The sequence below is a fragment of the Scyliorhinus torazame genome, chromosome 21, assembly GCF_047496885.1.
Source record: "Scyliorhinus torazame isolate Kashiwa2021f chromosome 21, sScyTor2.1, whole genome shotgun sequence".
Lineage (NCBI taxonomy): Eukaryota > Metazoa > Chordata > Chondrichthyes > Carcharhiniformes > Scyliorhinidae > Scyliorhinus > Scyliorhinus torazame.
Window position 1 is genome coordinate 48386155 of NC_092727.1, and position 18039 is coordinate 48404193.

At 43.9% G+C, this 18039-nt stretch overlaps 1 protein-coding gene across 1 annotated transcript in view; it reads left to right on the forward strand.

Annotated features, from left to right (window-relative positions):
* stt3a (STT3 oligosaccharyltransferase complex catalytic subunit A) overlaps window positions 1-17263 on the forward strand; it is a 91807-nt gene extending 74544 nt beyond the window's left edge. Inside the window, exons 15-18 of the mRNA XM_072486765.1 lie at window positions 2399-2501; window positions 5784-5972; window positions 10075-10190; window positions 16967-17263. Coding sequence (XP_072342866.1) covers window positions 2399-2501; window positions 5784-5972; window positions 10075-10190; window positions 16967-17005 — 447 coding nt within the window. The 3' untranslated portion in view covers window positions 17006-17263. The remainder of the gene's footprint in view (window positions 1-2398; window positions 2502-5783; window positions 5973-10074; window positions 10191-16966) is intronic.
* Window positions 17264-18039: the final 776 nt, after the last annotated feature.

The window sequence follows — 18039 nt, forward strand, 5'->3', positions numbered from 1 at the left end:
TGCCATATTTCCGATTTTTATTTGACAAATTAACCAGAACTGATGGTGAAGCTGAAACATTTGACATGTATCTAAAATAATCTTACCCCTTGAAAATTTCTATTAGGTTCTGTGGTTCAGTGAAATTGATGTTCTTGGAAAACTATGTAAACTCCTAGGTTTCCCTCTCTAACGTTGCATTTTCCTATCCCTACCTTGCCCTATTCCATTTATTTATTTCGCGAATTCAAAATCTCTAAGCCAATCGTTTTTTCCGGACCTGCTGTGTTGAGTACTGATAGGCCTCCGCTGAGTCTGTGGATTGGGATTTCTTCTATGATGTGGTGCATAGTTTGCTCTCTCCCACAGGCACATAGGGGCTGGCACTAATGCCCCACCTGTTTAAGTTGGCTAAGCAGGGGCTGTGGCCGGTCCTGAACCTGTTATAGGTGGACCACACTCTCCTTGTGTTGGGTTGGGTTTGAGATCAGGTACTTATTTATCATGTCCAATGATTCCATTCATTTGTCCCGGTGGAATTTGCGTTGAAGTCCTGTGTGCGAGGGTTTTTCTAAATCTGCCTTCTTGATGGGAGTTGTACCATAGATCAGCATGAAGTGTGTGCGTATCGTGTGCACGCGCGTGACGGTTAGTTTGACCTTGCCTGCAGTTTTTAGATATCCCCGGCAGGTCAGTGTCCCATCTAATGTCACTACAAAGTATGTTGGAGATGGGTGGTGCTTTAACGTGCACTCATTCATTCGAATGTTCAGCTCTTTATTGGCGTTTGCATTGTAACGATGGAGTAAGCTGGATACTGTTTTTGCAGGGCTTGGCTATTCCATTGATGTAACCAGATCCCCAAATTGAATCTTTCCAACTCACTGGCATCCAAGCTTAACTCGTCTAAAAACTTGGGCAGCATGTCGGCGCAGTGGTTAGCACTGCTGCCTCACAGCGCTGAGGTCCCAGGTTAAATCCCGACTCTGGGTCACTGTCCATGTGGAATTTGAACATTCTCCCCGTGTTTGCGTGGGTTTCGCCACCACAACCCAAAGATGTGAAGTGTGGGTAGATTGGCCACTATGAATTGCCCCTTAATTGGAAAAAAATAATTGGGCACTCTAAATTCTTTTTTAAATTAAGAAAAATAAAAAGAAACTCTTCTTAAAAAGTCTGCCGTTCATATCTTATCCTGTCCGAGTCAGTTGCCTGCCACCCTGTTCTCACTAGCTTCCACTGGCTCTGTCTCAACCCAGTGGTTTCAATATCGTTAACCTTATTTACAAACTCTTGCACAGCCTCATCCCATTCCACTCCAGCCTCACAACCACCAGTACCACTTTATCTCCACTCACACCATTCAGACCTCTGTCTTTGCACTTCTACGTGTCTTCCCTTCTGAGTGCTTCTCACAATGACAGAGTTTTCCTGATCCCACCCTCTGGACCTCTCTCCTTGCACCCCTTTGCTTTGCTCCATCCCTCCCTGAAAAAAGCAAGCTTTCAGCAGACTATCTTGAATTGTCTACCTTTCAGTCCCTATCTCCCACCTGAAGCACCTTGGAGTGTCTTGCTGCTGTATTACATTGCAGATGCAAGACCAGAGTTGGCCCCAGACCTGTAATCTTTTCTCCAGTCAGTACATTCTTAAATCTACTACATTGTTCTAACTCTTATACTCGTCAAAAGCTTCCATAAAGCACCCCGCCTTCAATCACCTCTCCTGACTCTTCTCACTGTTGCTGAAGTGTCCATTGTCCCCAGTGTTAAAGATGCTATTTAATTGGAAATTGCATGACCATCCAGAGCAGTGGTGAGCCACAGTGTAAATTCATTTCATGCAAGCCTGATGACATGCATTAATAAAAACTCAGCAAAAGAAAACATCATTTATCTAATATCCCAATCGCATAACCTCTGAAGACACGATATTAGAAGATGTACATATTCTCTCACAAGGTGTAGAAGTGTGGAGTAAAATTCTGGCCAGACATGAAAAGGTCAAATTTGAACTGAGGGGAAGGATGGAGGGGTTCTACAATTCATGGGCTTTATTCATTATGCACATTCGAGAATTGGATCACATCGAACATTGAGGGGGGGGGGCTGTATGTGTTAATGGTGACTATGGGTGATTTCTGATTCCTTTTTGTCATTTGTTTATGTTAACGTGGGGCTAATGTCTGGGGTTTGGTGAGAGGATAGGATCGGTGTTATTGATATGTGGATTGAAATTAAATTCGTTACTGATTATTGTTTATTGTTGGGTGTAAATTTGGGAGAAAATGTGAGAAAGGAGAACAAAAAATATTTTTTTTAAAGAATTCTGGCCAGAGAAGGGCAGACAGAATTAGTGAAAGGTTTATTGATATTCCATCCAAATGTCATTAACACTGAGTTTATTTATCCACTACTAGGCAATGGCTTCTCCAGAGGAGAAGGCCTACGAGATCATGAGAGAGCTGGATGTTAGCTACGTACTGGTCATTTTTGGAGGTCTCACAGGATATTCCTCTGACGGTAAAGTATCTTTGTGTTTCTACATTCCATGATTAAGTGCTTAAATAATTACACAGATGCCGACTTCACACTCTGAAAGCATAAGAACATAAATAGCAGGAGCAGGGCATCAGGCTCCCCCTGCCTTTCCACCATTCAATCAGATTGTGGCTGATCTGAGATGTGGCCGTTTTTGTTTTTAAATATAAATTTAGAGTATCCAATTGCTTTTTTCCAATTAAGGGGCAATTTAGTGTGGCCAATCCACCTACCTTGCACGTCTTTTTGGGTTGTTGGGGTGAGACCCACGCCGACACGGGGAGAATGTGCAAACTCCACATGGACAGTGCCCCAGGGCCCGGATTGCACCCAGATCCTTGGCGCCGTGAGGCAACAGTGCTAACCACTGCGCCACCATGCCGCCGTTGAGATGTGGCCTTAACTCCACTTTCCTGCCTCCCATAATTCTGGACTCTCCGATAGATCAAAAATCTGACTTGAATGTATTCAATGACCTAGCTTCCACTGCTCTCTCAGTGAGACAATTCCAAAAACTGATGACCGTATGTGCGAAGAAATTCCTCCTCATCTCTGACTTAAATGGGCAACATCTTATTTGAAACTGTGGCCCCGGTTCTAGATCACACCATGAGGAATCCTCTCGGCATCTACCCTGCCAACCGCCTATCCCCACCCCCTCAAAACCTTATGTTTCAATCAGATCATCTCTTTTTTTTTTAACTCCGAAGAGTATATGCCCAAGCTGCTTAACCTTTCCTCAAGGTAATCCCTTCATTCCAGGAATGAAACTCGTGAACCTTCTCTGAACTGCCTATAATGCAAATATTCCAATAAGACCATAAAAGTACACCATACACTTGGATTGGATTTGATTTATCGTCACATGTACCGAGGTACAGTGAAAAGTAGCTATGTGTGGTCTCACAACACCGTACAGTTGTAACAAGACTTTTCTATGTTTATGCTCCAGCGAACTTCCAATAAAGGCCAACATTCCACTTGTCTTCCTAATTGCTTGTTGTAACGGCATGCTTTGTGACTTATGCATGAGGAAATCCAGACCCCTCAGTTACGCCACGTTCTGTAGTCTCTCCAATTAAATAATATTTTGCTTTTCTGCTCTTTTTGCCCACTTGCTTAACCTATCCAGTACCCCTTAGAGACTTTATGTCCTCCTCCCAACTTGCTTTCCTACTTGTATTTGTATCATCAGCAGTGTTCTTTCATCCAGGTCATTGATTTTGATTGTAAATAGTTGAGTCATCACTGATCTCTGAGGCACCCCACTTGCTACAGCTTGCCAACCTTAAAATGATCGAGTTATCCTGACTCTGTTGCTTGTTAGTTAGCCAATGCTGCTGTATTTCTCTTAGTATCATGAGCTGCGAAAACCTCAACTGAGATCATTCGGTCTGGGGGTCTAGAAATGAATGCTTGCTAATGGAGGTCCCTCTTCAAAATTACAGCTGATGTTTAATCACGGTTAACACTGAACGTTCTGGGAGTCCTGGACCCTCTATTTTGTATTAAGCCAGGCAGTGGGCTTTTGTCGACTTTCTAACCAAAGAGGGATGTTGTAGCCCCATCCTTACTTGATGTCCATATTTCAGGAAGATCGGTTGAATCAGGAATAGGAAATCGGCTACTTTTATCCCCTCTTTAGCAATAATGTAGTCAATTGTAATTTTTAGAATTTATTTAGAATCCCTACAGTGCAGAAGGAGGTCATTCAGCCCATCGGGTCTGCACTGACCTTCAAAAGAGCACCATACCTAGTCCTAACTCTCCGCCCTATCCCCATTACCTCATAACCCCACCTAACCTTTTGGCTACTAAGGGGCAATTTAGAATGGCCAATCCACCAAACCTGCACATCTTTGGACATTTGGAGGAAACCGGAGCATCCGGAGAAAACCCAAGCAGACGAGGAGAATGTGCAAACTTCACCCAGACAGTCACCCAAGGCCGGAATTGAACCCGTGTCCCTGGCACTGGAAGGCAGCAGTGCTCGCCACTGTACCACCGTGCTGCCCAACTATTGATCAGGTTAAAGTTAATGGACTCAGCACAGGTTGGGGAAGGAACTGGGATGCACGGGTTGGGGAAGGAACCATTGTAAAGGAGGAAGGAACTTTATATGTAAAGCACTTCTCGTTGGTACCTCATCTTGGGGTGGTCCCAAATTACTGAATTGTTTTTGAAATGTGCTCTCTATTTTGTAGGCAAGTGCTTGTTCCAGATTGCCTCAGTATTACACGGGGAGTGAATTAATCTCTTGTGCCGTTTAAGTGCATAATAGTTTTGTTTCAGAAGGTTGACTTTACTGCATGAATTATAAAAAATAATAAAAACCTGGATTTATAAATGCATTGTTATATGGAAGCCCCATTTGACACTCAATCATTACTAAAAGAGCAGAAAAGGAGGCCTTTGTGCCAGTGCTAGCTCCCCACCTGGAGCATCTTATTCTAATCCTTTCCCTTTTCTCATATAATACTCTGCCTTTTCCAGTTTTCTCTTTGTCATGCTGTAGCTCTTGATAGCTATTAGGAGGCAGAAGTAACTAGTAAAAGGGATTAATCGGCAGAATGGGTACAGTCATCGATCCTTGATTACTCACCAGTGTTTTAAATGCCAAAACGATACAGTCTCAAATCCATTGTAATTCTTACAATCTTGGTCCACTTGTCCAGAAAGGCAAGCCCCTCCCACTTGCCTGTATAGTGTTGGAAAAAGAAAGGAAGTGAAGAATAAATGAGATTATACACAGCTTTGCACTTAGCTTGAGCCAGGCATCAACAATAGAAATTTAAATTTTGGAGTTCTAAATATATGAATTCCAAGTTAGCTTCAAACACTTCCATTTTTCTAGTGGGCTGTGGAATTCAAGGAATCCAACATGATACAAGACAGACCTTTTATTTTTAAACTTCATAGAATCCCTAAAGTGCAAAAGGAGGCCATTCGGCCCATCGAGTCTGCACTGACCCTTCGAATGAGCACTGTACCCATGCCACCCCGCTCTATCTCCCCATACCCTAACCTGCACATTCCTGGACTCTAAGGGGCAATTTAGCATGGCCAATCCACCTAACCTGCGCATTTTTGGATAATGGGAGGAAACTGGAGCACCCGGTGGAAACCCTTGCAGACACGGGGAGAATGTACAAACTTCACACAAACAGTGACCCAAGGCCAGAATCTGGGTCCTAGACGCTGTGGGACAGCAGTGCTAACCGCTGTGCCGCCCATCTGTTTCATTTATCTTTTTTTTTTCTTTAGATATAAACAAGTTCTTGTGGATGGTGAGAATCGGGGGAAGCACGGACACGGGCAGACACATCAAGGAGCATGATTACTACACCCCGACAGGAGAGTTCCGCGTCGACAGGGAGGGCTCCCCAGTCCTGCTCAACTGTATGATGTACAAAATGTGTTACTATCGTTTTGGCCAAGTCTACACCGAAGCAAGTGAGTGCCAAAGATGTGTGTCCTTTAATGTGCGTTGACGTGGTTTAACTGTAGCATCAGTGCAGAGTTCACACCACCACCTGCAGGTTTCCCTCCAAGCTACTCACTATCCTGACTTAGAAATGTACCGGCTGTCACTGGGTTAAACTCCTGGAACACCCTCCCTAACAGCACTGTGGGTGTACCTGCCTGCAGCAGGTCAAGAAAGCAGCATACCACTCATCTTCTCGAGGGCAATTAAATTTGGGCAAGAAATGCTGGCCTAACCAGCGAAGCCCACAATGACTTAATAAAAAAACAGCATTGCCATCATAGTGGAATCGCAACTTGAATCAGGAGTAGGGGCCTTGATTCCATGTCTCAAGGGAGAAAGGCTTGTGTTTATATAGTTCTCTGCATGCCTGCCATCTTTGCAGCCATTTTTAAAAAACTGCTCAGGTGTAGTCACTATTGTGACTTTGGAATACCCCAACCAGTTTACACACAGCAAGATCCCAAAAGCAATGAGATAATCTGTTTTAGTGATGGCAGTTGAGGGATACATTTTGGCTTCAGCACCGGGATGAATTTGCTGCTGCTTCAAAATAGTGTTGTGAGATTTTTTTTGACATCCACCCGAGAGGACAGTCAGACCTTGGTTTAATGTCCTGTACTAAAGACCACACTTCCAACAGGGCAGCACTCCCTCAGTGCTGAGCTGGAGTGTCATCTTAGATTCTGTGCTTAAGTCTGTTGAATGATGATTGAACCTGCGACTTTGACCTGGAGGTGACAGAGATGCTCACTGATCTAGACTGACATCTGCAAATAGGAGTGAGACTCCCATGGAAGAGGAAGTGGTCTTGTTTTTTCTTTAGCAGAGTCAATGCTTTGACACCTGCATTGAACACATCATTTAGTATCAATGATCAGTGCGTGTTGAGGATGTTGGAGGGTGGAGCACCCAGGCACAATGTATATATAACATTCTAAAAACTGGCACATCCTAAAATGAGTTACCCATTGCTGATCGTCACTCAACATCATTTTGCGCACACACATGGATATGAAGAATTGTGCCCTTAATATGCTACGGTGGAGCTGTAAATGTATTCCAAAAGATGTTGAAAGGGGAGATTCATACCCACACTGGGCTTTTAAACTGACTGGGTTCAGTGCAGGATTGAAAATTCAACTGTTCTTTCCCAGGTAAGCACTCCACTTACCATGAAATGTATTGAGGTGAAAATAACCAGTGGACCTGGATGTAATCCTGAAACCTGCTAATAATAGGGAAGCCTGGAATATTAAATGTTGCAACCCTGTCATTGGAATGTATGCTCGAGTTGTAAGTGCGAGTAACTGTTACTAATGGGGGAAAGTTAGGGCGTTATCCTGAAGTATCTACAAGAACCGGTCAGGTGGGAGAGGAAAGGGAGTCTGTGCCTGTGTCTTTGGGTTTTGTGAATAAACCTTTGAAGGAAAAACCGGCTCCAGATTCCTCCATTACTCAGTGAATGAGCAGTGCTTTGTAACATGGAAGTAAAGGGGATTGGGGCTGAAACGCAAGTTCACTCGGATCACATAGTGCATTCAGAATCGCTGTTCTATTCCAGCTTTAATCCCCAGCAGCTTGCTCCTGCTGTAAAGCACAGAAAATGCCCTTCTCTTTCGAAGAACAGATCACTTCATCAAGTCTGAATCCAAAGTTTAATGAATTCCCAGATGATCATATCTGGACGCAGTCATTATTGCCTCCTAAGGAATTGTTTTCATTTTACTCTTAAGATTATTGGAGGCAGGGCAGCACGGTGGCACAGTGGTTAGCATTGCTGCCTACGGCGCTGAGGACCTGCGTTCGAATCCCGGCCCTGGGTCACTGTCCGTGTGAGGTTTGCACGTTCTCCCTGTGTCTGAGTGGGTTTCACCCCCACAACCCAAAGATGTGCAGGATAGGCGGATTGGCCGTGTTAAATTGCCCCTTAATTGAAAGAAATAATTGGGTACTCTAAATTTATATACGTGTGTGTATATATATAAAAAGATTATTGGAGGCAGTGGCTTCGTGGCAATGTCATTGGACTAGCAATCCAGAATCCCTGGATAGTGCTCTGGGGACCCGAGTTTGAATCCCACCACGGCAGACGGTGGAGTTTGAATTCAATAAAAATCTGGAATTATAAGTAATGAAGACCATGAAACTATTCGCGATTGTTTAAAAAAAAAACATCTGATTCACTAATGTCCTTTTAGGGAAGGAAATCTGCCGTTCTTACGTTGAAGAGATAACAAATAGGTTAGACCAAGGAGAGCCAAAGGATGTTATCTATCTTGACTTACAAAAGGCCTTTGATAAGGTGCCTCACGGGAGACTGCTGAGTAAAATAAGGGCCCATGGTATTCGAGGCAAGGTACTAACATGGATTGACGATTGGCTGTCAGGCAGAAGGCAGAGAGTTGGGATAAAAGGTTCTTTTTCGGAATGGCAACCGGTGACGAGTGGTGTCCCGCAGGGTTCAGTGTTGGGGCCACAGCTGTTCTCTTTATATATTAACGATCTAGATGACGGGACTGGGGGCATTCTGGCTAAGTTTGCCGATGATACAAAGATAGGTGATGGTGCAGGTAGTATTGAGGAGGCTCAAATATTGAGGGAGGCTGCAGAAAGATTTAGACAGTTTAGGAGAGTGGTCCAAGAAATGGCTGATGAAATTCAACGTGGGCAAGTGCGAGGTCTTGCACTTTAGAAAAAAGAATAGAGGCATGGACTATTTTCTAAACGGTGACAAAATTCATAATGCTGAAGTGCAAAGGGACTTGGGAGTCCCAGTCCAGGATTCTCTAAAGGTAAACTTGCAGGTTGAGTCCGTAATTAAGAAAGCAAATGCAATGTTGTCATTTATCTCAAGAGGCTTGGAATATAAAAGCAGGGATGGACTTCTGAAGCTTTATAAAGCACTAGTTAGGCCCCATTTAGAATATTGTGAGCATTTTTGGGCCCCACACCTCAGGAAGGACATACTGGCACTGGAGCGGGTCCAGCGGAGATTCACACGGATGATCCCAGGAATGGTAGGCCTAACATACGATGAACGTCTGAGGATCCTGGGATTATATTCATTGAAGTTTAGGAGGTTGAGGGGAGATCTAATAGAAACTTACAAGATAATGAATGGCTTAGATAGGGTGGATGTAGGGAAGTTGTTTCCATTAGCAGGGGAGACTAGGACCCGGGAGCACAGCCTTAGAATAAAAGGGAGTCACTTTAGAACAGAGATGAGGAGAAATTTCTTCAGCCAGAGAGTGGTGGGTCTGTGGAATTCATTGCCACAGAGGGTGGTGGAGGCCGGGACGTTGAGTGTCTTTAAGACAGAAGTTGATAAATTCTTGATTTCTCGAGGAATTGAGGGCTATGGAGAGAGAGCGGGTAAATGGAGTTGAAATCAGCCATGATTGAATGGTGGAGTGGACTCGATGGGCCGAATGGCCTTCCGCTCCTATGTCTTATGGTCTTATGGCCTCCAAGTGACCCCAGATCCACGGCAATGTGGTTGACTGTTAATTTCCCTCAGGCGAGTAATAAATTCTGGCCCAGCCTGCGATGTCTATATCCCCTGAATGAATAAAACAAATAATTCCCATAACTTTAAAGTGATACATACAGACCATCAGGATAAAAACCTCATCTGTCAGTTTTGGGAATTAAATATTTCTCCACTTTTAGCATTCACTTCCACAGGATTTTTGGTCTGATAATGCAGAGCGCTAATTCAATAAAGCCAATGTCAGGTACAGATAAGAGGCAATGTTAAATTGCCTTAACACAACCTTATCAAGTATGTCCAAGTAAGATCAAGTGTTCAGCTATAAATGTTATCTCCCTGTACTTTACTCAATGTGCCCACAATCTCCCCTCCGAGGAGCCCCTCTTTCTTGCCTTGTAACCCACTCCAAACAACCCCAAAGATGCATCATTCTGATATTTTGGTTTCATACTATGTTGGTTGCTCTATGCCCCTGAATGATAACTTGGGACTGGCATTGCATATAGTCTTAACCAAGGAATGAGTAGAGGAAAGAGTTAACAAGATTATATTAACGGTGCCACTGTCTTTCCCCACAGAACGCCCGCCTGGATATGATAGAGTAAGGAATGCTGAGATTGGTAACAAAGACTTTGAGCTTGATGTCCTAGAAGAGGCTTACACCACCGAACACTGGCTGGTCCGTATATACAAGGTAAGTGCTGAAAACAACTGTATACTACGTTGGACTGCAATGACTGTCTTGTTGCAAGGTGGCCTCACTGACCGTTCTGGTGGTTTCAGCTTGTAGGATTTGGCATCTTCAGTAAAATAGAGAGCGTAACAGCAGCCAAGTGGGTTAAGCCAGTCTGCCAAGCAGCACCATATCACCACTTCCCAGGCATCACCAGGTTCAGTTCCTAGTCTCTGCTGAATTCACTCATCTTGCTCAAGGCCCTGAGGCTATAATCTTCCAAGTGTGAATGTGAAATCTTCCAGAGTTTCCCCTCATTGTAGCTGTTCTGCAGCTCCTGCAGGGAAGTCTGTGTAGGTGGATGTCAAAATGAGGGCAAGTTGGGTGCAGTGCCGTCCACAGTTACAGGGCCTGCTGACAACGATGAGCGATAGACTGCAATGCAAGAGAACTTTTGGCCGCTGTGCGAATATAATCCCAGTTTAATTTTGTACAGGAGGATTACTTTTCAAATACAGCATGCTCAAACATTTATGGGTTACTGACTTTTTTGTACTTCTACTGGCTTAGTAGCTTCTTCTAAGGGTGTATCCTTCCAAAAGCAGTCTCGTATCAGTTTTTTAATCTAGCTGTAAACAATCCAATGCTAGATGAGTTTACATGTTTCAAGCAGGTAGGTATCACCTTGTGATGACTGTTTGAGGGCAATGTCTTCAGTCTGGCGTGGTGTTGCCAAACAGATCACTAAATGCTTTCAAAATATAATTGTCAATTATACGCAAAACATTTTGCCCAGGGGTGGTAGAAGTGGGGTGCAGTGATCCTCGTGCAATGTTGCATCTGTGTTCTCCTGTTGCTGGGTTTATGGGGATAGACATATGGAGTTTGCAGGCAGAAGAAGTGCAGCTAGTCCACGGTGGCTCGAGCTTCATGACGAAGCATTCCCTCCCTCCCCACACTTCCATGAGTCATGTAATCTCTTGGGAGGCAAAAATACCCTCATCCTTTAAAGGGGCATAGGGGCTGGTTTAGCACAGTGGGCTAAACAGCTGGCTTGTAATGCAGAACCAGGCCAACAGCGCGGGTTCAATTCTTGTACTGGCCTCCCCAAACAGGCGCCAGAATGTGGCGACTCGGGGCTTTTCACAGTAACTTCATTGAAGCCTACTTGTGACAATAAGCGATTATTATTATTTTGGAAAATTCCTCTCCGACCCCCTCGGGTAACCGCATTGCCCAAGTGTTATCTATAAAGACACTTGCCTTTTATACAATGTGATTTCTGCCCCAGTTAACAATCAGTCCATCCCTCTCGTGAAGGCAGAAAGTCAGGACTTAACTCACCCCTCGACACTGCACTCCAGAGGCTCACTACACCCTGTGAGAAGAATGCCTGACATCCAGTCCGTTTCCACATTGTCTTCTAGGCTTCCCCAGTCTGTTGAACTGGAATAATCTATCAATAGGACACTAGCAGTTTCATTATTTTCCTTCATTTTCATGATTTTGTAGTCATCTCAAAATCTATTACAAAAAGCAAAATACTACGGATGCCGGAAATTTGAAACAAAAAGAGAAAAGACTGGAAATACTGATGAAAGGTCATCAACCTGAAACGTGAACTCTGTTTCTCTCGTCACAGACACTGGAATATTTACAGCATCCTCGGTTTTGACCTCTTAGAGACTGGTTTAGCACACTGGGCTAAATCGCTGGCTTCTAAAGCAGACCAAGGCAGACCAGCACGGTTCAATTCCCGTATCAGCCTCCCCGAACAGGCGTCAGAATGTGGCTACTAGGGGATTTTCACAGTTACTTCATTGAAGCCTACTTGTGACAATAAGCAATTTCATTTCATTAAATCTATGAAGCTTATTATGGGCCAGGGTTTAGAGAACACCAAAGTATATCATGGAGTTCCCTGACCCACAACATTTAATGGATTTTGGTTATGGGGAGCACAAGGGCCAACTATCCAGGTGTGATGTAACAGAGATCCTAAAAGTATTTTTAAACAAAACCAATGTTTATTCTTCTTTTATATATATTTTTTAAATTTTAGAGTACCCAATTATTTTTTCCAATTAAGGGGGAATTTAGCGTGGCCAATTCACCTAGCCTGCACATCTTTTGGGTTGTGGGGGAGAAACCCACGCAAACACAGGGAGAATGTGCAAACTCCACGCGGACAGTGACCCAGAGCCGGGATCGAACCTGGGACCTTGCCGCCGTGAGGCAGCAGGGCTAACCCACTGCACCACCGTGCTACTAATGTTTATTCTATTAATCCAATTAACATTTTATAAATACACCGTAAACATCTTATCAACTACCAACCCTGATAACCTGCCAAAAGATACAGTCCTCTATAGGTAACCTTTAGTAACTTCCCTAACATCCATAAGCTAAAACACTTTTTAACAAAGACAGTAGGTTTGCATTCCTTACATAAACAGGTTTTACTTGGAAATCATCAAGTGATCTGGAGACATTCTTTAGCATGCAGAGAGAGAGACCAAACATACATCTGCTTGGTTTGAATGCAGCTCTCCAACTGAAAGCGAAACTAAAACACAGCCAAAAACAGCTTCCAGCTCAAAACGAAAGTAAAAAGCAGAGACACAGCTCAGCTCCACCCACACAATGACATCACTGCAGCTCCTTGAGAAGACACACTTTTCTTAAAGGGACTCTCACATGACAAGCTCTAAAGTAAACAGTACCATGTCCTTTAGTCTATCTGAATAGCTGAGTTCTTTAAGATGGGGATCATTCAGTTGAAAGAATCAAACTTGACCAGTACACTGTAGCGCTTTAAGTACTCTGCGTCTAACATTTCATGCTCTTTCCATCGCTGTCACCAGCCATGAATGATGAATACTTCATGCCCAGTGTTATGCAGCTCAGAATGTCCTCTTCAAGTATAGTCCAAACTTGGATGGATTAAAAAGATAATTACAAATAAATTCATGGCACATAATCAGGCCATTATGTTCAACAAGTTAGTCCAGTGTTTGTGCTCAATGAGAGCCTCCTCTCACCCTTTCAGCATGTCTTATTCCTTTCTCCTCATGTACATACATAGCTCCCACTTAAAAGCATTTGTACTATTCACCTGACCATTTGTAGCAAGTTCTGCTTTCTGGGTAAAGTTTCTTATGAATTCCTTCTTTGATCCATTAGGGACTGTAAAATGCCCAATCCGAAGATGAGGTTCTGTTCTGCCAGCTTGCAATGGGCTTCTTTGGAACATTGCAGCAGGCCAAGGACAGAAATGTGAGCATGGGAGCAAGATATGGTGAATTGAACTGGCAAGTGACCAGAAGGTCAGATTCTCGCTTACAGGCTGTGAATGTGTTCTGCAAAGTGGTCATCGAGTCTACATTAGGACTCCCCTGTGTAGAGGAGACCACATTGTGAGCAACAAATACATTGGACTAAATTGAAAGAAGTGCAAGTAAATCACTGCTTCGCCTGGAAGGATCGTTTGGGACCTTGGACAGCGAAGGAGGAGGAGGTAACCGGGTTACACCTCCTGGGAAGGCGCTGTGCGAAGGGGGTGAGGGATTGGGGGTGATAGAGGAGTAGACCAGAGTCGCACAGGGGGAACAGTCTCTGGAGGGGAGGGGGGCCGGATGGTGGTGGTGGAATGAGGGGAAGATGTGTTTTGTGGTGGCAACATGTTGGAGTTGGGGAAAATAGCTGTGGAGTGGCAAATGAGGACAATTGGAACCCTACTGTGGCTCCGGGAAGGGAGCAAGGGTAGAAGTGCAGGAAATGGGGTTGGGCACGGTTGAGGAAAGAGGAAGACATGTCAGATGCACCATTGTGGAAGAGAGCGCCATCAGAACAGATGATGCAGAGACCGAGAAACTGGGAGACAGCAAAACAGGAAGCAGAGTGTGAGGAGGTGTAGTCGAGGTAGCTGTGGGAGTCGGTGGGCTTGTAATGAATATTGATGGGCAATCTACCTTTAGAAATGGAAACAGAGAAGTATGGGAAGGAGGTGTGCCGGAAATGGACCATGTAAAGGTGAGAGAGGGATAGAAATTGGAAGCAAAATTGATGAATATTTGTTGTTCCATACAAAGGTACAAAGACAGCTAAAATAAATATTGGTCCCTCAGAGGCCGTTAAAGCAGCAATTATCAATGGGGAATTGGTAGAGCTATTCAACAATTATTTTGTCTATCTCCACAGTAGAAGAGACAATTCACAGAGCATGAAAAGGTAACTTAGGTGCTGACAAGATTGAGTAGATTAGAGTTAAGTATCAGCAGAGTAAAAGTACTGGAGCAACACATGCAGCTAAAATCTGACAAAATCCCCAGGACCATGTGCCCCACTTCCTACGGTTCTAAAGGGGGTAGCCACAGATAATGGATGAACTAGCTGTGATTTTCCAAAACTCCCTAGATATTAGAATAGTCCAAGCTGATGGGAGGTGAGCAAATGGAACTCCATTCTCCCAAACGGGGAATTACAGGCCAGTTAACCCGACATTAGTCATCGGGAAAATGATGGAATCTGTTATTAAGTAAGTCCAATAAAGCACTTATAAAATCATACAAAGTCAATCTGATGTTACAAAGGGGAAATCATGTTTGACATATTAGAGTTTTTTCAGGATGTAACTAGTAGCATAGATAAAGGGGAACCAGTAGGTACTGTATCCTCAGATTTCCAAAATGTATTCAATAAGGTTCTGCATTAAAGGTTAATAGGCAAGATAAGGGCGCATGGTGTTGGGAGTGATATATTAGCATGGATTGGCTAATGAACAGGAAGTAAAGAGTCGGGATAGACAGGGCATCTTCATGTTGGCAGGCTGTGACTAGTGAAGTGTCGCAAGGGTTGGGCCCTCAGCTATTTACAATCTATATGACTTGAACAAACAGACTTCAAGTAATATGATCCAAGTTTGCAGAGAACATAAAGTGGGAATACACATGATGCAGGTGGAGATGTAAGATGTGAGGAGGACACAGAGGCTGCAAAGAGATGGGCAGGTCAAGTGAATCGGTAACAAACTGGCAGGTGGAGTAGTAGAATGTAAGGAAGCATGTAGGAATAGAAAAGCAGCATTTTTTTAAAAGGTGTGAAACTTTTGAATATTGATGTTCAGAGGGACTTGTATGTGCTCATGCAAGGAATGAAGGTATTAGGAAGACAAAGGCATACTGGCACAATGTTTAGCATTGCTGCCTCACAGCGCCAGGGACCCCAGTTCAATTCTGGCCTTGGGTGACTGTGTGGCTTTAGTACGTTCTACGTAGGTTTTCTCCCACAATCTAAACGTGCGGATTAAGTGGATTAGCCATGCTAAATTTCCCCTTCATGTCCAAAGATGTGCAGGTTAGGTTACGGGGAGTGGACCTAGGTAGGGTGCTCTTTTGAGTGGTCGGTGCAGACTCGATGAGGTCGAATGGCCTCCTTCTGCACTGTAGGGATTCTGTGATTCTATGATTAGTTTTTATTGCAAGGGGATTGGAATGCAGGAATAAAGAAGTCTAGCTGCAATTGTAAGGGGCTTTGTTGAGACCACATCTGGAACACTGGGCAGTTTTGGTCTCCATCTTGAAGGAAGGATATACTCCATTGGTTATGGTTCAGCAAAAGGTCACCAGATTGGGGATGAAAATGTTGTCCTGTGATGAGAAGCTAAGGGCGGCACGCTGATGCAGTGGTTAGCACTGTTGCCTCGGGGCATCGAGGACCCGGGATTGATCCCGGCCCTGGGCCACTGTCCATGTGGAGTTTGCACATTCTTCTGTGTCTGCTGGGTCTCGCCCCCAAAGCCCAAAGATGTGCAGGGTAGGTGGATTGTCCACGTTAAATTGCCCCTTAATTGGGGGGAAAAAATAATGAAAGGCTGGATAATTTGGGCTTATCTAGTAAGTCCCTGCTTAACCTTGACCCATTTAACATATGTTTCACTTAATGTAGTTTGCTACAGACTTCATCTTCTGTTCCCTGCCCGTGTACAGGACCTTTCGCGCAGTGCCTCTGCCCTCGACCTCCGTCATCGCTCTTTCCCTCAGCTGCCACCCTTGCCTCCCAGTATTCCTTCCGTCTCCCATTCTGAACTTGCTCTGAACGCCTCCATCTAATGGCAGAGTTGTTTGGTGCAGGTAGGGCTGAGACAGGAACGGCTAGCTACCTGTACTGGCCGATTCAAGCCACAGGATGGAGCCTGGTCAAGCTAAAAGTGCTGTATTGTCAGTGAATGCATTTTTAAAATATTGTTTTGTATATTATATTTGGTAATATATTTTATTTTGCAAGTTATTTCTGATACATTGCTTGCACATGTGTGGTGTAGTGCTTCAACTACAGTTTCCATCAAATTTTCAGGGCTAGAAACGTCCGAAGGAATCGAACTCCGGTTTTGACATGGATTCCTTTCGGACAACCGCCAGTTTCACTTAGCCGCAATTTTCAGAAACGCGAACACAACTTTAAGTGAGGATTCCTTGAATTCCAAACTCCAGAGAGTGTGATGTGATCGCATTGAGGCATACAGCTGCTGAGAGATTGTTACCCGGGCGATGAAATCTCCTGACATAGTCTCTGGGTAAGGGGCAGAGCGTTTAGGGTTGAAATTAGAGAAATTTCTCCGCTGAGAGGTTTGTGAAAAGACTCGATGGGCAGTGTCTACTCCTATTAAGTTAACCGTCCAGTTCCGTATTTGAGATTTGTCCACTTCATCTTCTGTGGAACTGAACTGGGTTTTTTTGTTAAACGTTAAAGATTGACTAGCATTCAGAACTCTTCCACATTCTGTCGTCTCTCTACAGGTGAAAGATTTGGATAACCGAGGGCTCTCAAGAACGTAAAAGACACACAGCAGCTACGATTGATAGCAGTACTGAGGCCTTGTCCTGTGAAGAAGAGCTGTATTTTTTTTATATACACTAGTTTGGGAATAAAGGAAGAGCTGACGGGAGTTTGTTTACATGTTGCGTCCTATCTGCGGCAATCTGTCTGAAATGTCCAACTGGTTGATGAATGATTCGTGGCAAGTGACCAAAACATTATTATGCTGGGCTTAATGTTCTACCCTGGTCAAATAAAGGGTTCAAATGGACACCGAAGAGTGATGTGGACTGGTGTGATTCTCTTTCAAAGGTGGCTGTGATGCACTGTATGAAGCTTGGTTCTGAGGGGTGTGGATTCTAATGTCCTCCTCTTATCAAAAGGAGTAGCGCTCCGAAAGCTAGTGACATCGAAACAAACCTGTTGGACTTCAACCTGTGTTGTAAGACTTCTTACAAGATATCTTCCCTTCTCCTGCCCCACCCAAAGCTTCTAATTCACTGGCATAACTTAATTGGTATTATCTGCGCTCAAGTGGTCATTTTTCATGTGTATTTAGTGAATAACCATAACCTATTTGGCCACAGAGGGCATCACAACTAAGATTGATCCCGTCCTCACCTGTGGAGGGTCACTGAATCAGACACCAAGTTTCCCCACTATGGAACTGCCACAGGCACAGTAACCAAATTGGCCCACTCCTGTTTGTATCATTCTATTTTTTAAATCCTTGGTCTGTCCGCTAACTCCACCCAGGGATGTAACATTGCTAATACCACCCACATCATAGTTGCCTGCATTAACAGAGATCAAGCTTGAGGCCCCCCATCTCTGACTCACTGCTATACATGGAGCAATGCAATTACACAGAGTTATTCTTTAATAATCTTATTTTGCTTTTTTAAACTTTGGTTTTACAACAGGAAATGTGTAATGTTTGGCAATTAAATCAGTCTCTTGTTCATTACGAGCAGAAACTTTGGATTAGCTTCAGGGAAATGTTTTCAGTTCAGGTTAAGAGCTTCAATTTCCTGTTGGATAAAGAAATTTGAGT